This window comes from Emydura macquarii, unplaced genomic scaffold (assembly GCF_026122565.2).
Source record: "Emydura macquarii macquarii isolate MOO-44397 ecotype Brisbane River unplaced genomic scaffold, CSIRO-AGI_Emac_v2 contig_1263, whole genome shotgun sequence".
Taxonomy (NCBI): Eukaryota; Metazoa; Chordata; order Testudines; family Chelidae; genus Emydura; species Emydura macquarii.
In genome coordinates, this window is record NW_027131400.1 from 8,567,370 (window position 1) to 8,588,736 (window position 21,367).

Sequence of the window (21,367 nt, forward strand, 5' to 3'; positions counted from 1 at the left end):
TCATAGGGCTACAAGCCCCCTCCTAATGGAGCTATACTGCAGGACCTAAGGTTTTTAGGGCTGGATTCCTCCAGCACCTGATTCAAATAAACCCCCCACAGATACACACACACACATTTCAGATTAACTGAGTGCGTCTGAGCGGACCAGGCTATCAGCACTCTCAGCCGACCCCTTATGTGTCCCTGAATTCAGCAGGCTGGGTGACACCACACTTTCAGTGGCTACCCTTATATGCCTTATATTGCACTGTATGTAAGAGAGCACTATGACTGCTCTGAGCTCCAGTATGAAACTGGAGATAAGTCAGTTGAGTGTCTCTGGGTTAAGCTTAGAAGCAAGAACAATAAGCGTGATGTCGTGGTGGGTGTCTGTTACAGACCACCAGACCAGGAGGATGAGGTAGATGAGGCTTTCTTTACTCAACTGGGGAAAGTTTCCAGTTCACAGGGCCTGATTCTCATGGGAGACTTCAATCACCCTGACATCTGCTGGAAGAGCAATACAGCAGAGCACAAACAATCCAGGAAGTTTTTGGAGAGTGTCGCTGACAATTTCCTGGTGCAAGTGCTGGAGCAACCAACTAGGGGCCGTGCTTCTCTTGACCTGCTGCTCACAAACAGGGAAGATTTGGTAGGGGAAGTAGAAGTGGGTGGCAACCTAGGCAGCAGTGACCATGAGATGGTCGAGTTCAGGATCCTGATGAAAGGAAGAAAGGGGAACAGCAGGATACGGACCATGGACTTCAGAAAAGCGGACTTTGATTCCCTCAGGGAACTGATGGGCAGGATTCCCTGGGAGGCTAATATGAGGGGGAAAGGAACCCAAGAGAGCTGGCTGTATTTTAAAGAAACCTTATTGAGGGCACAAGAGCAAACCATCCCGATGTGCAGAAAGAATAGCAAATATGGTAGGCGTCCAGCTTGGCTTAACAAAGATGTCCTTGGCGAACTTAAACGCAAAAAAGAAGCTTACAAGAAGTGGAAGCTTGGTCAGATGACTAGGGAGGATTATATAAACACTGCTCGAACGTGCAGGAATGAAATGAGGAAGGCCAAAGCACAATTGGAGTTGCAGCTAGCAAGGGACGTGAAGGGGAACAAAAAGGGTTTCTACAGGCATGTTGCCAACAAGAGGAAGATTCGGGAAAGTGTAGGCCCCTTAAAGAAAGAGGGAGGCGACCTAGTGACGGAGGATGTGGAGAAAGCTGAGGTACTCAATGCCTTTTTTGCCTCTGTCTTCACAGACAAGATCAGCTCCCAGACTGCTGTACTGGGTGGCACAGAATGGGAAGGAGGCAAACATCCCGCAGTGCTGAAGGAACAGGTTCAAGACTATTTAGAAGGATTGGACATTCATAAGTCCATGGGGCCGGATGCAATGCACCCGAGGGTGCTGAGGGAGTTGGCTGAGGTGATTTCAGAGCCATTGGCTATTATCTTTGAAAGCTCGTGGCAACAGGGGGAGGTCCCTGACGACTGGAAAAAAGCAAATATAGTGCCCATCTTCAAAAAAGGGAGGAAAGAGGATCCGGGGAACTACAGACCGGTCAGCCTCACCTCAATCCCTGGAAAGATCATGGAGCAGGTCCTTAAGGAATCCATTTTAAGGCACTTGGAAGAGAGGAAGGTGATCAGGAACAGTCAACACGGATTCACCAAGGGAAAGTCATGCCTGACCAACCTGATTGCTTTCTATGATGAGGTGACTGGTTCTGTGGATGTGGGGAAGGCGGTGGATGTGATATACCTTGACTTTAGCAAAGCTTTTGATACGGTTTCTCACAGTATTCTTATCAGCAAGTTAAAGAAGTATGGGTTGGATGAATGGACTATAAAATGGATAGTGAACTGGCTAGAGCATAGGGCTCAACGAGTAGTGATCAATGGCTCCATGTCTAGCTGGCAACCGGTCACAAGCGGAGTTCCCCAGGGGTCGGTCCTGGGGCCGGTTTTGTTCAACATCTTTATTAATGATCTGGAGGATGGGGTAGATTGCACCCTCAGCAAGTTTGCGGACGACACTAAGCTGGGGGGAGTGGTAGATACCCTGCAAGGTAGGGATAGGATACAGAGTGACCTAAACAAACTGGAGGATTGGGCCAAAAGAAATCTAATGAGGTTCAACAAAGAAAAGTGCAGAGTCCTCCACTTAGGAAGAAAGAATCCCATGCACAGCTATAGACTGGGGACCGACGAGCTGGGCAGCAGCTCTGCAGAAAAGGACCTGGGGGTAACAGTGGATAAAAAGCTGGATATGAGTCAGCAGTGTGCCCTGGTTGTCAAGAAGGCCAATGGCATATTGGGCTGCATTAGGAGGGGCATTGCTAGCAGGTCACGGGAAGTGATTATTCCCCTCTATTCGGCATTGGTGAGGCCGCATTTAGAATATTGTGTCCAGTTTTGGGCCCCCCAATACAAAAAGGATGTGGACAAGTTGGAGAGAGTCCAGCGGAGGGCAACAAAAATGATTAGGGGCTGGAGCACAGGACTTATGAGGAGAGGCTGAGGGAACTGGGCTTGTTTAGTCTGCAAAAGAGAAGAGTGAGGGGGGATTTGATAGCGGCCTTTAACTACCTGAAAGGGGGTTCTAGGGAGGATGGGGCTAGGCTGTTCTCGGTGGTGGCAGATGACAGAACAAGGAGCAACGGTCTCAAGTTGCAGGGAGGGAGGTCTAGGTTGGACATTAGGAAAAAGTTTTTTACTAGGAGGGTGGTGAAGCACTGGAATGGGTTACCTAGGGAGGTGGTGGAATCTCCATCCTTAGAGGTTTTTAAGCTGCGGCTTGACAAAGCCCTGGTTGGGATGATATAGCAGAGGTAATCCTGCTTTGAGCAGGGGGTTGGACTAGATGACCTCCTGAGGTCCCTTCCAACTCTAATATTCTATGATTCTATGCCCCTTTGCAACGCACCAGAATAGAGCAGGCTAGATCCAAACAGCACCTTTTTGGCTACTCCCCTTAATTGCCCCTTGGAATCAATCAGGCTGGGTCAAACAGCACTTGAGCTGCACCCTCATTTGCCCCTGGACCCCCTAGGCTAGGCAGAGTAACACTTCCTGGCTGTCCCCTTCATATGCCCCTTTACACCACAATTGTTCTAGCAGTAATCCCCTTGATGAGCAAACCCCATAGGATTTTTGGGCACTCCAGGGATCTTTGGCTTAGATAAAAGAAGCGTTGCTACAGAGCAAGATAGGGACCAACAACACAAAAGAGCACATGCAGTTTGGAGAGAGAGAGAGGGAGAAAGAAAGTGGCAACCAGCTTGAGTATAACAGTTATGTTATTGCTAGGTATATAAAACTTATGATACTAATAGTAATACCATACAAGGAGAGAAACACAATCAAATGCTTACAATACTACACAATTACAGTTGAGGTATTGGAGAACGTTATCCCAGGTTTGATTACAAAAGTAGAAAGTTATACCTGGACTAAGAGAGAGAGAGACCAGTTGTGTTGGGGGAAGAAGGAGGGAGTTGATCTCACCACTCCATGCAGTTCAGAGGTTCCCAGGAACAGGCTTGTCACCCTAGGGTCTGGAGGGCTTTTAGTCTGGTGGAGCCCCCAACACAATCAGTCAGGAAGAGAAGACAGGTTACAGTGGAACTGATGCAGAGTTTGGATCCAAGCATCAGAACAGAGGTTTGACTTCTGATAGGGGGGTTTATAGACCCCAGGTTTGTTTATGGATAAACAATGTCTGGACAAAAGGAGCTGATCATTCCTGGAAGAGCATCTTTCCTTGAGAGAAAGCTCACAATGCAACCAGGATACAGTGTTTTGCATATCAATACCTAGAATGGTCTGATAACTGCAGACCTGGATATGTTCAGGTGTTAGTTCATTTACATCAAGAGCAGGGATTTCCCAACATGCAGTGTTTCCCTGCTTCAGCAATCCCAGAGTTCAGTGCGTTCCGTGCTGTACCAATCCCAGAATTCTGTGCGTGTTCCATCTTCAATGTAGATGAGGCTTCTGTTCTCCGTTCATGTGCCAACTGAGATGCTCATGAGGCATGGGGAGTTGTCTCACCCTTGGTGGCAGGGATTCAGTTGTGTCTCCTGTATGAGGCATGGGGAGTTGTCTCACCCTTGATGGGAGGGTTTCAGTTGTGTCTCCTGCCTTTTCATATTGAAATGCCTTTGGTTTCTGGTTCAAGCAGCCTTTGGTTTCTGGTTCAAGCATGGGCGGGGGGGTAATTCAGGTGAGCCAGAGAGAGAGAGTTGGGGTTTTGCGCCCTGGTTCCCCAAGAACACAGAGCTGCCAGGTAACAGTTACAACGTGTCGATGAAACAAACTGTCTGTGTGGGAATGGGAGGTTGAGGATGAAATAACAGTGAAACAATCCTCATTTTTTTCTTCTTTGTTTGTGCGAAGCCTATCCCAATGAGGTCCATATTATCGAGTTCCTAGATACTACTGCAATATGAAAAATAAAATAACAACATTTTAGCACAGTAAACATAGTAAGCACAGTAAGCTGAGATTAGTCCTGCTTTGAGCAGGGGGTTGGACTAGATGACTTCCTGAGGTCCCTTCCAACTCTAATATTCTATGATTCATAGGTTTTGGCTTGCCTTGTCATTGTCAACTGGCAATGTAATTCTCTATCCTATATACTAGCTGGACACTTGAAAGATGTTGCTATTGCTGTTGTTGACAGTTAATGGAGATTCTCATTTAACTCACCCGGTAGAATTTGAAATTTGAATTTGTAAATTTGAAAACACTTTTACATCACAACTGGGAAGAATTATGCACAAAGGAGCCACATGAACCAGCACCCAATGAGGATAATCCTTCATTTGACATTTAATCACTTGGTTACCTTCCTCAGTTGTGCAATGCAGTACTCCTGCTATAAATCGTTTGTCAGGATGCACTTATATGTTGTATCTGCTGCTTGAACAATTATTAGATGTTGAACTGCTATAACACTTCTTGTTGAGAGGCAGTGTGGCCTAGAGGGGTGGGCATGAAGGTGGTAATCACTTCCCCTGACGTTAAGGTTAGCATCTCTATTCTTTTGCAAAAGGTTGTGGGGTCTTTATGAAACCTAAGAGGTTAAAACTTTGCTTTTGTAGCATCCAGAAATCCTGTTAGCACAAAACCCCTAGCAACCTTATGGTACCAGAGATCATCAAATGAAATTAATAGGCAGCAGGTTTAAAACAAATGTAAGGAAGTACTAATTCACACAACGCACAGTCATCCTGTGGAACTCATTGCCAGGGGATGTTGTGATGGCCAAAAGTATAACTGGGTTCAAAAAAGAATTAGGTAAGTTCATGGAGGATAGGTCCATCCGTGGTTATTAGCCAAGATGATCAGGGATGTAACGTCATGCTTTGGGTGTCCCTAAACCTCTGTCTGTTAGAAGCTAGGTCTGGACTATGGGGGATAGATCACGCAGAAAATTGTCTTCTTGTATTCACTTCCTCTGAAGCATTTGGCACTGGCCACTGTCGGAAAACAAGATACTGGGCTAGATGGACCATTGTTCTGACCTAGTATGACTGTTCTTATGGTACCATTTTTATCAACACACTTTTCAGCATATAGGCCAAATCCTGCTCTCAGTTGCATTTGCTTAAATCAGGAGTAGCTCCACTTTCCATGAAAGAGTTATTCTGCATCTAGCAACTGTAACTGAGGGTGGAATTTGGCCATATAATCACATTTTAAAATTAATTTTTGTTTTTGTGCAGGAGTCCTCTGGGATCTCTTCCAATGATTGAAAGGAGCTGAGAAAGCACAGCAGCACTTTTTTTTCTCAGAATCTGCTCCTCAGTTGTATATGTGATCTGAGCAGAAAAGTGAAATTAACAAGATCTGGTTAATTATAGCCAGAGTTTACATGATCTGGTTCATATCACTTTGCTGCTAAGCTGAAGTGAAGCTGAACATCCTTGGAGAAAATTTAAATAGTGGGGGGAAAGGCAAAGTGAACTGTAGGATAAATTTGAGCAGTAGGAGAAGGGGAATGGGGGGGATTAGCTGTAGCAGGGGAGGGTGGGGTTTTTGTTTCTACAAGGCACAACTGAATAGATTTGTCATAATTTTCCCTTTGCATTTAAACTTCTGGTGTAAAGTATTAGAAGACAGAAACTAACTAAAATTAGTCTACCCTCCTGTGTGAAGCTTTTCTCTATAAAACAACTGCAATGGGAAATTGACTAAATTTGTATGATCACATATTAGTTTCCCATAGTTAGTGATGGGTGAACACCATGAACCATGAGATTTTATATTCCTGTCAGTTATTTTTAGCATTAAATATTATAACACTGGATATTAATGTTATCCACATAAACGTCCAATCTCTCTTTGAATCCTACTAAGTTCTTGGCCCCAACAGCATCCTGCAGCGGTGAAATCCACAATCGAATTATGTACTGTGTGAAAAAGTGTTTCCTCCTGTCAGTTTTGAGTTTTCAACCTTAAATTTTCACTGAATGTCTCTTTGTTCCTGTATTATGAGACATGGAGAGCAGAGGTTCCCAATCCATCTCCTCTGTGTAATTTATTATTGTATATACTTTTATCTCAACTCCTCTTATTTGTTTCTTTTCTAAAGTAAACAAGTGCATTATTTTCAATCTCTTTTCTCATGAGAGTTTTCCCAGGTCAGTTTTCCCGGGTCCCTTGATCATTCTTGTTGGACTTCTCTGAAATCCCTGTTGTTCTACAATATCCATTTTGAAATGGGGTGACCAGTACTTCACACAGTATTCCAGATGAGGCTTTCCTATTGATGTGTATAATGGCGTTATAATATTTTCTATTTTCCATGTCTTGTTCCTTATGCATCATCTCTTTTGACAAAAATATGTTGTTTAATGGAGCTGATCTTATAATAAAAGCCAGACAGAATTTTAGAATATGTTTGGAAATGAACAAGTGGAACACAATATATTTGGGGCTACTTTGACAGGGATCCCTTAAGACGGGAAGTTACACAGCTCTTACTGTTTGGATAGGTAGAAACACACACACACACACACACCAGGTAAAAGACTTAGTTAACACTACAAACTTTAAAGGTGTTTTGCCATTTTATTACTAATCTTTATTTTTTTAGATCTGTACAAGTCAGACATAAAAACTCACTTTGGGCTGAATCTTTTCATACAGTGTAAGGTCTCTGGCTAGTAGCAGGTAATATATTGGTTTAGTTTAAATCAGTGTAGTCATTGATCTAGGAGTTCAGAAAAGAAACAGATGTCTCATGGATTCATGTGTATTTTTGGGCTGCTTTAAATAAGGCAATAACAGCCAATTCTATTCTTTGGATTTAAACTCCCTAAATATGCAGAGAAACCATCTGTGGACAATGGGTCCAATTTGACCTTCATTTTCACCCAGGCAACTCCAGTAAGCCAAATTCAGACCTGGTACAACTCCACTGAAACACATCCTGTTGTGAATACAGGTACATTACACACTTACACATGAGGAACATTATTCTCCACTGCCTTGTACCCTGTAACCTGAGCAAAGTGGGTGTAAAGCACTACCAGATCAGACTAGGTGCATTTTATACCCACTTAGCACAACTATAAATGGCAATGGAGAATTATAATAGGAATAGAAATCAAATTTTACTGTGATATTGGAAGTTGAGTCTAATCCTACCCCTATTAGAGTGGATTTCTATCTGTAACCTCTTCTTATGAAATATATATTTTACAGGCTAATTATGTTCAGTGAGATTGTTTTGAGAATTATCTGTTTTGCGTGGAAGGTGGTAGATGTTTTCCACACACAAAAAACAAGATGGCTTCTGCCCCTAAGCCAAGGAACATACTAAGGGTGGGGAAAGAGGCATATAAAGTGAATGTGTGTATGAGTGCACATGTGTGTGTGCACATACATATATATCAGATCTCTTTGTAGTTATAGTCGCTGCAGAGCAAATCACTTCAGATAGGCTAAATTGGCAAATGTTATTGGCAGAGTTATAGCCTTTAAACTAAGTAATAGTGCATAATATAAAATTTTTCCAAGAAAAATATATAATGGTGTAGCTAAAGAATCGAATAAAAAGCTTGTTTCATATTCAGGACATAACATATGAATGCTAAGGATAAATAACTATTAAAATGTATATTTAGTATCAAATAAGATTTCCTAAATATTTAATACAGATATATCACCTGTGTTAGGACTAAAAACCTGCTTAGCCATGAATTTAGTTTAAAAGGTGTTTGCTATAAATGTCACTGAGCTACAGGTAGAGAATTCAGACAAAATAACAGAAAAATGTTCAGCTGTCTTACAAAGTCTAAGGAACCTTTCCATAGAATTCCTGGAGAGTACCACATTTAGCTAAACAAATCATGAGGAGCCAGAGCATCAGCTTATGTAAATCAGTGTAGTTCTGTTGACCTCAATGGAGCTATGCTAGTGACGATGTAGCTATACCAGTATAGTCTCCATTATGTAGACATACTCTTTATCCTGAATGAAGGGCATTTATTATGCATACCAGCTTCAAGGAGGTTTTACTCAGCAGCAGTGTAAGAGCTGACAATTTAATTTGGGCTAGAGATCTTGAAGAACGCAATTAAATCCTGAGACAAGTTTTGCTAAGAAAAAGAAACATCTCACACTGAACTTTAAAAAGTAAAAAATGGCCTTATAAAAGTTACCTATATTAGACACAAGTTGAACAAAGATGGCTTAATTGTTGATTCAGATAAATAAAAGCGGTAATTGGATTGCCCAATCTAGAGAGATCTAGGTGGATGAAAAACTATTTGGTAAGATTAATTCCAAATTGGCCTGTGGTCAATAAACTCTAAAAGGAATTGCAGGTCATTCCCTGGATTTAGGAAACAAACATAAATAGGCATTTGAGAAGGTAAAAACATTGATCACCAGTTTTAAATTATTACTCTTTAGCTATGCCAGTTGCATGGTCTGTAGACTCATCTTCCGAATGTCTAGGGCATTGATTCATAAAGGCACTTAAGCACACATTTAAGTCCATCCCTGTTCACAACAGCAATAAAGCAGGGGTTAAGTGCTGTCATGCATAAGGATGCTTTTTTGAACCATTGCCTCAGTTCATTCTTAATGCAGGAAGAGTATTCAGTTGCAATTGTATCAAGATCCCTTAACAATGAGTAAAGAAACTACATCCAGATTCAAAATGAGGGGTGAAATTTTGACCCCACTGAGGTTAATGGCAAAGTTTCTGTTGACTAATGAAGCCAGGTTTTCACTCAAGATGCTGGCAGTCGTGCTTAGTTGGTTCTCTAAATCCTGCCTACCTCAGTTTCATTGCCCTCACGCCTTTATGCAATGGTAGAAGATAGTGGGACAAAATATGCCACTTTATCAGTACCACATATCCATGGTATAATTTTGTCAATCACACTGCTATGCAATTTATTATTTTTTAAATAACTAAACCACTGGATGCAAGTTGTGCTGTACAGACATTAGGCATTCTACAGGAGCAGAACTTAGAGGGAGAAGCAGCCAGCTTCCCCAAGGCTGGCGAGCTTAGCAGAATATATATGCATAGACTTACAGATATACTGCAAGCTTTAATGTCAATACATTCTGCTGAGATGGCTGACCTTGGAGAAGTCAACAAGCTGTCCCTTTTATGAAGATTTTCGGTGTCCCCCATGATTTTTGTCAAATCGCTGTCCCGCTATAAGTATATCTACTGTCTATCTATATGTACATGAACGATGTATATAAAACAAGGAAATAATTTTCCTAACTTCAAGTCACAGCTGTTTTGTGGTAAAATCCACAGCTGTGTCTAGAAACTCAATGACCTTGTTAATAGGACAGCCACAAAGTAGCCACAAAGTTTGGTTTTGATTATAATGTCTGTTTTTCTTCTTCTTGAAGTCAGTTCCTTAAAATTCGATGTGCTCATGTAATTGCAATGTAGTTCACTGCCCTGTTTTACCTCTAGTGCACGGTGCTTGAAACTTTAGAAAGGAACAAAGGAACAAACAAACAATATGGAAAAATAAATGTCACTGATAGATATTTTTGTCAATAGATTTGAAATATTATTGCAAGTTGAAGAACAATTACCGCTGAGTTTTCTAACCGTTCCCCCCGACAAAGGTCAATGGACAGAAGATAAACTGTACATAGTTTCCCCATGGTTTTTACTGTACAGACATGTCTCTTTTTCTTTTTCCTCTCTCACAGAATTTTAGAAAAATGATATTAAATATAAATTCTACAGCCAAAATAGGAATAACACTGCATCCAATGGTATATATTTTCTCTTCTTTACCATGCACTGGGAAGAAAGAGACCTGTGCTTTGTTCATATTTATGTGAATACTATTTATTATTGCCAAGATTTTTAATTAACTGGTGATTTTTGGGTGTATCCAGTTTTGGTACCCAAATTGAGACACCTTAAAGGGCCCTGATTTTCAAAAAGTGCTGAGCACCTGACCTCTGAAAACCTGGGCCCTTCAATGTGTCTCAAGTTGGAAACCTAAAAATCAAGACATCCAAATTCACTAGTCACTTTTGAAAATGGTCATTGTTTTTTCAATAGGCTTTGATTTCTAGCTGTCAAAAATAACTACTTTTAGGAGACCTTCTTACACCAGTACTTTTAGCTCTGCCACAGTTGATAATTTTTAGAATTAAAGGTGGTTACACTGTGTAAAGATTAAAATGCCATGCAGACTTAAATAATATTTTTTAACTTTTCCCTTGATGCACGCATGCACGCAAGTGTTGGCTGACCCAACTGCTCTGCAGGGTCTACTGCAACAGTAGCCTTCTTTGTTCACTTGTGAGATTTTTATTTTCTTTCTTACTGTCTGTATAATCCGTATTTAGCTTCTTGCTCAGCCTTGGAGAGCAGGTACCTTAACCTTTTGGCTGTAGGTGTTTTACAACTCTCAGAGCTGGAAAAAAGTGGCTCAGATTTTGCAATCCTTTTTATTTTCAGATTGCCCTATCCCTTTTTTCCTGTTTTAAGCGGTCATAAAATAGCAACAAGTCTGTTTTTCTCATTTCTTATATATGGTGCAGCAGTGAGTCAGGTTACACTGAATTATACCCAGTAACATGTTAGCATGGAGTAATCCAACACACCCCATGCACAGCAATTTTAAAAATAGTCTGAGAGCACACTATGGGGCTAACTCATAAAAAATGTGTCCATCATTTTCATTAGATTTTTCCTCACTTTGCATAGTGCACAATGTTCTGTAAAAGAAACCAATTGCCTGTGTGTGCGTGTATACAGTATGATCCCATCATATATGGTCTATAGGAACTCAGATCACAGCATGTATACTGTATGTAGGTCATCTGTGATATCAGTGTTTGAACACACAAGACGTGGCTGAATATCCAGGATCCACTAAAATATCTTCAGTTTCCATGTATTCAGATTTAATCAGCGGTTAAAGGCATTCCTCATTTGATAGAGGTAATGGGTCAGGCAACATTTACTAAAACTTCCTTGAGGTCTTTTCCACAAGTGGTATCCATGCCTCTTCATCACTATCAGATCTGATTCTGCTCTTGCCTTGGTTTCTATTCACAAGGTAACATTGGGTGCCACATCTCTTCCTGAATCATGATGTCCATGCAGCAGTGGCCCTCATCACAACTTCTCTGAATGACTGTGAGCTCCTCTACATGCTGCTTTCAGTCTGCTGGCGGAAGGATGGCCCCATGCTCATCTGCACTAGGGTGTATAGTGACATTGCTGGTATTAGGCACTTCTGGTCCTTAGCTAAAGGAGTCGCTGGACAAGATCTGGGATTGCGGTTGTCCCCTGAGCAGAAGTGAGAGCTCTTTGCACCCTCTCTCTTGCACAACCCCACAGGACCAGCCACAACCTTGGCCATCGAGTAAATTCTTGGGATATGTTTTTTAAAAGTTCCCTGTTGCTACTTGCCCAGGTACACTAGGTTTATGTAGGTAGATGTAGTAAATATTTGTACAATGCTTTGAACATGCAAAGTGCTATGGAAGTGCAAAGTTCAAGCGGGAATTTTAGCCATAAGTGTCTTGTGGATTATTAGCTTAGGGAATGCTTTGAAAACACATACAGTGTATTACCTGATGTGGAATTATAAAGAGAGAGGACAAACCTTAGGGAAAAATCACAGCAGTCTTTAGGAGGTCAGACTGAGAGAAGACATTGCAGAAACCAAGCAACCAGGAGAATAGGGTAGTGAAAAGGGAGGTGGAGGAGAACTTTAGTAATTGAGTGATATTTTTTAGGCAGGTGAGTGAAGTGCTTCTACACCACACCGTACTACATACAGCCTTCAGAGAGACCGTTTCTTGAGAACAAAATCACTGTAATGAAAAAGTGTGAGTTTGATGTGAGGTCTTTCAACCATGCGAACATTTTGTCTTGATGCCTGGTAGGGACAGATGAGATGAACCAGATGCTTTGGAAGTCTTGTTTTGAAAGGACAACAGGGGAAAAAGTAAATAGCCTTGCCTTGCTTTTCTTATTAAGACCTATATAACTCAACCTAGCTTTTAGTATAACCCCTCTGCAATAAGAGAAGGCAATGAGAGGCTGGATTACTTGGACTTATTGAACTTGCCGCATGCTAATTAAGATTCAGGAAATCCACTCCAGATTCACATTCAGTGTCAGCAGTTTTATGTATCTAGATTTCTTTTGGACTTCACCATCAACGGTATTGTTCAGCAGTCTGAGTGATTTCTGAAAGGCAGCAAAAGAGCTGCTACTCTCTGTTCTCTAAGCTCCTTCTCATCCTTTCTGTTTCCATCCCACCCTTTTCTAAATCATAAAGATCAGCCAAACCCTCCCGATGACAGCGTCTTATGTAAAGGTGACCTTGAGCCCAGCCAGGTCATCTTCTCTATAAAGTGGTCTGCAGAAACAGTTGGAGAGAATTGTTCTGAGGCAGGAGTGAGAGCTAGTTAGGATGTCAACCTCATGGCTCTACAGAGGTTGCCATTTTTTAGTACTTCCACTCAGGTCTACTAGCTAATTGATACCCTTGCTTCCTCTGCTGTCTCACTAACTACTTGTTGTTTCAGTCTGTGATGTCTAAACTGTGGAGACCGAGGGAGTGGTATCGCTGGCAGAGAAGTAGCTGGTGCAAGTGCACAAGAGTCCAGTCAGCTTAGAGCAGGGTTTCTGAACCCATGGGTTGCGACCCAAAATAGGGTTACAGACTGTATGAAAGGGTCGTGGGACAGCTGGTCTCACTTCCTCTCTCGGTGTGTTGCAATCTGGTGCATGCGGTTGCAGCGCTGCTCAGGTTTGGCCCAGCCCCTCCAACATTGATGATGCGGGGCTGGCCAGGCCACATCTGAGTGAGTGGCGTTGAGATCCCACACACCAGGTTGCAACGCCACTCCCACAGGTTTGGCCCAGCCAGTCTGCTGTCGGAGGGGTTGGGCCGAACCCAGGCAGCACTGCAACCCCGGAGATTGCGACACCTTGAGCTGAAAGCCGAACCCAAAGAGTCCTGTGCGACAGGAGTCAGGAGAGAGCGGTTGGGGTCATGTTCTCCCATAAGTATTGCCCCCTGATGTACCCCCACCCCACAGCCAAGCAACACCCCGTCCTCTGTACTCCCTCTCCTGCCCCCTCCAGTTTACACCCAGTTTACCCTTAATTCACAGCTGTGTGACTCCCGCTGTCTCATACCATCCATGCATCCCCAGCCCCCCCCCCCTTTACTCTCTGCCCCTCATGGGTTGTGTGTTTTTTGGGTCTGCAGTTCTCTGCCCCTCCCACAGACTTCTCTGTCCTTATATCATTCTTTCACACACACCCCCCACTGGACCCTTACATCCTTCTGCCCCCCTGGTTCATTCCCCAGAAGTCCCAACTCCTTCCTCGCTACACCCCAAGCTCCCCCAATCTCCACACTTCACCTCCTGGCCCCCAAATTGCCCCCATCCACCTCTTACCTTCTGCCCCCCATAGGCAGTGTGTGTGTGTTTTGGGGGCATGTTGGCTCACTATCCCTTCCCCCAGTTGTTGGTGAGGGGTTTCCCAGTTATTCATATCTGGCTGGAGTGTCTGGAATTTTAGCTCGGACACTCCCATTGCCCCGCTCGACCCCTGCGAGGCGGGAAGGTGGGGGGAATATGTGAGTAGAAAACTTTAGTATATAGTCTCGTAAACTGTTTCACAGAAGCTAACATTTTGAGACTGAAATGTTCTGAAGTACTGAACAGTTGAACAAGCATCTTAGCTGTGAATAAATAAATGTTCTCCTCATTCAGATTCACAATACCTGCACTGGGGCCCATCTTTGTTTTGTTCTGCTGCTGAGTGGAACCTGGATTGTCAGGCTATACATGAAAATCATGGTATCTTAGTCTGAGTCCTTGCAGTAGGATACTGAGAAAATACAAAGATAAGGATTCGCCCCCTTTCCAGCATCTCTTTCCCCTGCTGAGTTTTCTTTAGAGCTGCTTATGCTATCGCTACCTTCAAATATACACCACTTGCTACGAAGATGGAAAAATAATCTGTTTTGTCTGCTATGCTGCAGGGCAACTTGCAATCTGGCAAACAACTTTGAAATGCCAAGTTTAGATATATTGCTGTGAAAGAGTTAAGTCAACAAATCATGCCCTCTATTTGAAGAAAATGTGGATACAGAAGGCCTTATGGGACAAAATGGTGGCCATTGTAAGTCATTTGCATTATTCATGGTGGATATTTTACAGTTTCATGGATGTAGGAATAAATCGTTCTCTTTGATAATGTGTGTGGGTTAGTCAAAGCAGATGTGAAGGAAGAGAACGTCTATATGGGCCAGAGTTTATCATTTCCATTTATCTTACTAGTGGGTGGCAGGTAGGCCCATCTTTGAATTATATTTGGGGAAAAAAAGCATATAACACATCTATTGTTTCCTTTTTTAAGTTCACATTTCCATAATGAGATCTACTGATGAAACGTGCTATATAAGAGCTAGGTGGTGTTATTTTTAATATTATTATATTGGAGAACAGCAATATAAAATGTAGCTCTTTCTGACTACATTCGACAGACCACCTTGACATTTCACTGACAGTGTCTCAAGGCACTGACATCACAGCAGCCTCTTCCATACACCTTCATCAAAGGAATCTCTGTTTGGATTGCAGGCTCCTCAAAAGAACTGATTTTAAGTGATCTTTCATGCACCATTTCTTTTAGGGCTAAATTTTACTCTGGGACAGAGGTGACCAAGTATCAATGTCAGCAACATATAAGTTTCTATGAACAGATTTTAGCCATTAATGTCTTAACACCTAAATAAAAGTGGCAGGATTGTCAAATGTGCTGACCACCTGCAGCTCCCATTGAAGTCTCATAGACTTCAAGGTCAGAAGGCACCAATATGATCATCTAGTCTGACCTCCTGCACAGTGCAGGCCACAGAACCTCACCTACCCACTCCTGTAATAGACCCTTAACATATGACTGAGTTATTAAAGTCCTCAAATCACAGTTTAAAGACTTCAAGGTGCAGAGACTCCACCAGCAAGTGACCCGGGCCCCACGCTACAGAGGAAGGTGAAAACCCCCCAGGGCCTCTGTCAAATTGCCCCCGTGGGGAAATTCCTTCCTGATCCCAAATAGAGTGATCAGCAAAACCCTGATCACTTAGCCAAGATTAATCAGCCAGACACTCAAGTCCATGTAGTTACTTATTATTTGAACTGCAGGTGAGAGGAGAATCAAGTCATTTATGTCCCTACATGCTAACTACATATTATTATTTATTTCCCAGGAGACTCAGGGAAATAAAATACCAAGCACTTAATTCACATTATTTGAGTATTGTGTTTGTTGACCTCAAAGAACTGGGCAGCATCCTTGGGACTGTACCATCTAGTTTTTGGAGTACATGAGACTTTGGATCTCCACCCGATTAATCTGTTGAATTTATAGAAACATAAATGCATCAGTATGGTAGGGATGCACAACTGCTGTTTCAGAGTTGTGTATGACATTGTAATTGTATGTTATTTTTAATGAACAGAGCAGTGTAGTTACACTTAGTAATGTTTGTTCACTAAAAAGGAAAAGGGGTGTTAAATCATTGTGTTTTTTGATGAATGGCTTGTACACTGAAGAATAAATTGAACAAACTGGCATAGAGCTCAGTGAACATGAAATCAGCTATTAGAAGAAAGCTTGTGAACAAATTCTGAGCCTGATATGCATCTTTTGATTAATGTCCTATCAATCATCCATAGTGGCTACCTTAGCTAAGTTGTGCTGTAATCATTCATGGTTGCTTACAGGAACACTGGCAGGGACTATAGGGCTGCAATAACTGAATATTATTACTGATTTCTCCCTAACTCTTGCTGTGAACAATTACTGTTTTCACTACATTCCTGCCTCCCTTTATTAAAAGAATACAATGCAAAATGAAAAGAGAGTTCCTCAAAGACTGGCAAAATTCTCCCAGGGTATTCTTAATGATATTCTGTCCTAAATGGGCAAACTATTGTAATGCGGAGTTCTCACCAGGAATAATAGTAATGTAATCACATTGAAGCTGTCTCTTTATGGATTGTAGTCAAATAGACAAAATGTGTAGTCAGATTAATGAACACAGAATATCTGTAGAATTATTACTTAAAATGGTTGAAATGATTTGAATTATTTTTTATCAAAATGTTTTCAGTTAATGTGCTTAACAGGAACAGTAATTAAGACTCCAGACTTTAAATTTGCAATAAATCCACCTTTTGACATTACAAGAAACCTTGATTCTTGCAAGGTATTTTTTAATACACACATGCACACATGCATGCTTAAATGTTTTTAATTTGCCAAGCTCTTTTTAATTGATTCTTTTTAAAAGAAAGAAAAAAAATTAAAAAATACAAATTTTTGTGAATACCTTTTTTTTTTTTTTTTTTTGCCAGTGAGATTGTAAGCTACTGGCAAATGCTTGCAAGACTATCACGTGGCCTTGTGACAGGATTTAAGTCCAACCAGTTCATTTCTAAAGCATGGCACAAAAAAGGGTTTGGCACTACCTACTAGTAGAGAGGTCTTTAGACTGCAGTATAATTTCCTCAGAACTCGCTGTAGTCTGGGAAATACAGTGGGGTAATGAAGTGATGACAGGTATTAGCATGCATAATGGTCTTTAATAGATATTTAATGTTGTTTAACTGGAAGAGGGAGAAGTGCGTTCCCATTGGAATATTTCTACATTGAAGCACATTGATCACCAATTTCAGAGGGGAAAGGTTAATCCATCAGTTTCTGTAACCAAACGGCACTGATGGAAATTCTTTAGGTGACATTCTGGATGAACTGAGCTTTCCATCTTTACAAACAAATGAGTGATATGACAAGTACGTTGTTCAAAACACATTTAACCAATTGATTTTCTCTCCTCTTGTAATAAGATCTGGAGACATATGAACGAGCGTAGCATGAGCCAAGAAGTAAAGGAATTGCTTCATACACGAGAACATACAGAACTACTTATCAATAAAAGTACTAGAAAACATGTAATCGCCCATTCTTTTTCTTTATATAAAGTTTGTTATCGTAATAAATAGCTGTTATTGAACTGCTTGCCTCTTATTTCAGATTTTCTGAATTTTATTTCAGGCAGCTTTCTGTGTATTGTTGGTAAATGGGAGTCTTTTTAATGGAAGGTTAGAAACATTATATTTTGCTATAATATCATTTTTGCTTTCAGTAATCAATTTAAGCCAGCTTTGGATTTAATAGCCATGTTTTCTCATTTGTTTGGGGGTGGAGGAGAATGTGATGGAAAGGGACAGCTTTCTGCCTATGCTATTATAATACCTGTAAATGTGAACTACCTGTACAATTCAACACAATAATGGTCCTTGTCTCTTTTTTTGTTTCTGTTCTTCCTCCTCAATTCAGTCCTGCTCTGAGTTTCACTTACCCTCCAACACCAGTATCCCTCCAGCAAATGCACCAGCAAATTATAAGTCGTCAGCAAAGCCTAGGTTCGGCCTTTGGACACAGCCCTCCACTCATCCATCCTGCCCCAACTTTTCCTACCCAGAGACCTATCCCAGGCATCCCTAGCGTCCTGAATCCTGTCCAGGTCAGCTCTGGTCCTTCTGAGTCTGCACAGGTGAGAGAAAACAAAAGAAACCTTTGCACCTTATTAATGTAAAAAAGAAAACAAATCACATTGTCATGTTAGCAATTAATCACTACAGTCACCAGGAACCTGGGATAACAACTTCCTTGCGGCTATGGCATTTGCAATCCTTTATTATAAATCGCAGGAGTGTATCTGTGATTTCTGATTGGTAGAATGCTTTCTGTCCCTCATAAATATTTCATTGGCTCCTCATTCCCAACTCTCTCTCCTGGATCAGACAACTTAATCCAGGTGAGGAATAGGGGAGGAGGAAAAGCATGTAGGAAATCACAACATTTTAAAGATAGGAATTGCTCATTCCCAAATCAGGCTAAATATAATGATTATACAGATGTAGAGTGACATTCTACTCTGCTGCACAGTGTAAATCCAGAGTAACTCCATTGATTACTTACGGTTTTACTGATTAGTACAGAATTTGATTGACTGGACTGGGATTCAGCATTAGAGTTGCACTGATGTATAACTGGAGTAGTGCAGTAGTGAATCAGGCTGATATTTTGGATTCATTACTGTTTATGTTGTAATTGTTGTTGTTAATCATTATTTGTTTTTAGTATGGCCTAGGATTGTTCTTTGTTGTACCGGGTGCTATATATCTTGAAGATAGTTCCCTCAAGTGGATCTATCTGGACAAACACCTGCAGAGCCCCCGTTGATTTTAATGGGGCTACAGGGAGGTTCAGAGATGCACAGCGGATCCATTTGCAGGTTCTAGTTCGTAGTGACAGCGTTTAGAACAGCCAGGGCCAGCCTTATGGGTGGGCAACATGAGCAAATGCCCAGGGCACCGTGGTCAGGGGTTGCTGTGGTCAGGAGGCCAGAAGTGGGGAGGGTCTGGGATGCGGAATCTGCAGAAGGGAGCTTGGGTCAATGTGGGGGGAGGCAGTGGGATTTGGGAGCAAGGGGGGTGAAAGGTAGCGGGATCCAGGGGTGAAGGGGGGTTTGGGGAGGCAGTGGGGTCCAAGGGCACCAAAATACATTTCCTCTAAGGCTGACCCTGAGAACAGCCTGAGATACAAGGAGTGAAATCATAGCCCTACAAAAGTCAGTGGAAGTTTTGCCATTGACTGCAGTGGAGCCAGGATTTCTCCCAAGATTTTTTGGCCTATGGTTTTGTATTAGCTCTCAGATCGTCTCCTTATTTCACCACTATAATTCTCAAAAAAATGGTGAGATTCTATCTGCAGATGTAAAATAAAATATAAAGCCCTTCTGGTAAGTAAACTTACATTCTTCTCATGTTGATTGCAGAAAATGCACAGCGATTTCACATTTCAAAATGGTAATCACCTTTTTGAAGTCATAACTGTGTGGAATATTGACTTCTTATTACCCTTCCCCATCCTGACAAAAGCAACAATGGTTGATAATAATGAATTACACAGAGTGTGTTTCCTTATATTTTTTTTCTCTCTCCATTACACGTTTGAATGAGGCAGCTATTCTGCAAGCTAATGCCATGTAATTAAAGTACAGTATAATGGCATATCCAATATAATTAACACTGTAGCATCTCCAAATAAAGTTGCTTAGCAGATGCTGCCTATTTCTGTTTGGGGCTCTATGTATTTACCACAATCTCATTTTGCCTTTTGCGGGGACAATGCCTGCAGCAGAATAAACCCACAAGTGAGTCTGCAGTGAGCAGCACTGGAGATCCAATGCACAACAAGCGTTCCAAGATAAAACCAGATGAGGACCTCCCCAGCCCAGTTGCAGGAATCATGCAGGTACAGCATACAGGTTTCACTATTCAGACTTCCATCTCACTGCCAGACAGGAGGCACATCTTCTCAGTAGCAGGTTTTAAGGCTTCCCGCCCCTTTTCGGCGCTTGGCTTAGTGCACACACATGCACACACCGTATCAGTCCGTAATACCGAGGAATGATTACAGAATCAAATGTAAATAGCTATAACCTGGTTTGTTTTATACTTTTTGCCAGGAAGAGGGGTGAGACTTGCATCTGTGTGTGTCTTTAGAGGAGTTTTCAGTCCTCTGTTTGCTGTGGCATATTTGGGGATAAAAGGTGAACTTGAGGCACTGAGGCCCTGCTTCAGCAGAGTACTTAAGCATGTGCTTAAAGTTACGCCCATGCTTAAATCCCATTGACTTTAATTGGATTTAGCATGTGCTTAAGTGCTTTGCAGATTCAGGGCATCAGCACATGATTCTGATCTCATTTGCAATGCCTTTTCACCAGTATAACTCACTGACTTTGGTAGAGTTACTCCTGATTTATACCCAGGTAGGTGAGATAAGAATCAAGTCCTCAGTCTTCTCGCTGAATCAATAAAACCAAAACGAAATCCCATCTAAATCCTATGTGGGGGTTTGAAGTGGAAAATAGCATGACTTCATAATCTGAAACAAATGTTTAGAAAGACTCTTAACATCTGAGCACCTAGCAAGCTGGGGAGAATGGGGCTCTTCTAGGAACTGAAGCTATACATTAAAAACAAAAAGACTCACCACACACATACACGTGGAGGAAAAAAACCAAATGAACCCATCAAGTATCCTCAAACTTAAATTTGGAAGACGTTTTACATGCCGAGCCTATTATGGGATTCAGAATTGAAGCACATTTTAGGTTGTTGATGATCTTGCTTGCAAACACAGCTATGGTATTTGATCCCAATTCTGATCCCCTTTACCAGACTGGGTAATATCTCACTCAGTAATAATCTCATTGAAACAATTGGGACCACCGATATAAATAAAGCTCTACTTAATCCAAGTAGTAGAATCTGGTCCTCTATGATTTTATTTGAATTTATTTAATTGTGACTCCATTATTTTTTAAAGAAGTTTTGACCCTTCTTCCCCTCAGCCCCTTCCACCGCTCATTTATATAGAATGGCAGCAAGTTTGAATAATTCGGGACATGATCTGCCTTTTCTCTTTTCCTCTTCTATCAGTTCGTGTGACAAAGCACCACATGAGATCACTGTAGAAATGGTATGCACTGGGTACATATGGAAAATATATTATTAAAAAAGGGAGCCAGCTCTTAGAGAAATAGTTCATCTTTGCTGTTTGGTTTACAAGGCCCACTCCGGGCTTCTGTATTCTATCTGAATGTAGCTAATGAGCTGAATCAAAAGTAAAATAATCTAAATTGGACTTTTCTTATTATACCTTTCCTATAATGTTGAAGTAATTCACCTTTCTTCTTCCTCTTTGTCAGAGTTTCTTCTCTCCTCTCTTCACACCTGGATTTTTTTGTTTGTTTGGT

At 41.6% G+C, this 21,367-nt stretch overlaps 1 protein-coding gene across 1 annotated transcript in view; it reads left to right on the forward strand.

Annotated features, from left to right (window-relative positions):
* Window positions 1-21,367, forward strand: part of GLI3 (GLI family zinc finger 3) — a 238,333-nt gene that overhangs the window by 176,667 nt on the left and 40,299 nt on the right. Inside the window, exons 8-9 of the mRNA XM_067550432.1 lie at window positions 17,878-18,094; window positions 19,744-19,860. Coding sequence (XP_067406533.1) covers window positions 17,878-18,094; window positions 19,744-19,860 — 334 coding nt within the window. The remainder of the gene's footprint in view (window positions 1-17,877; window positions 18,095-19,743; window positions 19,861-21,367) is intronic.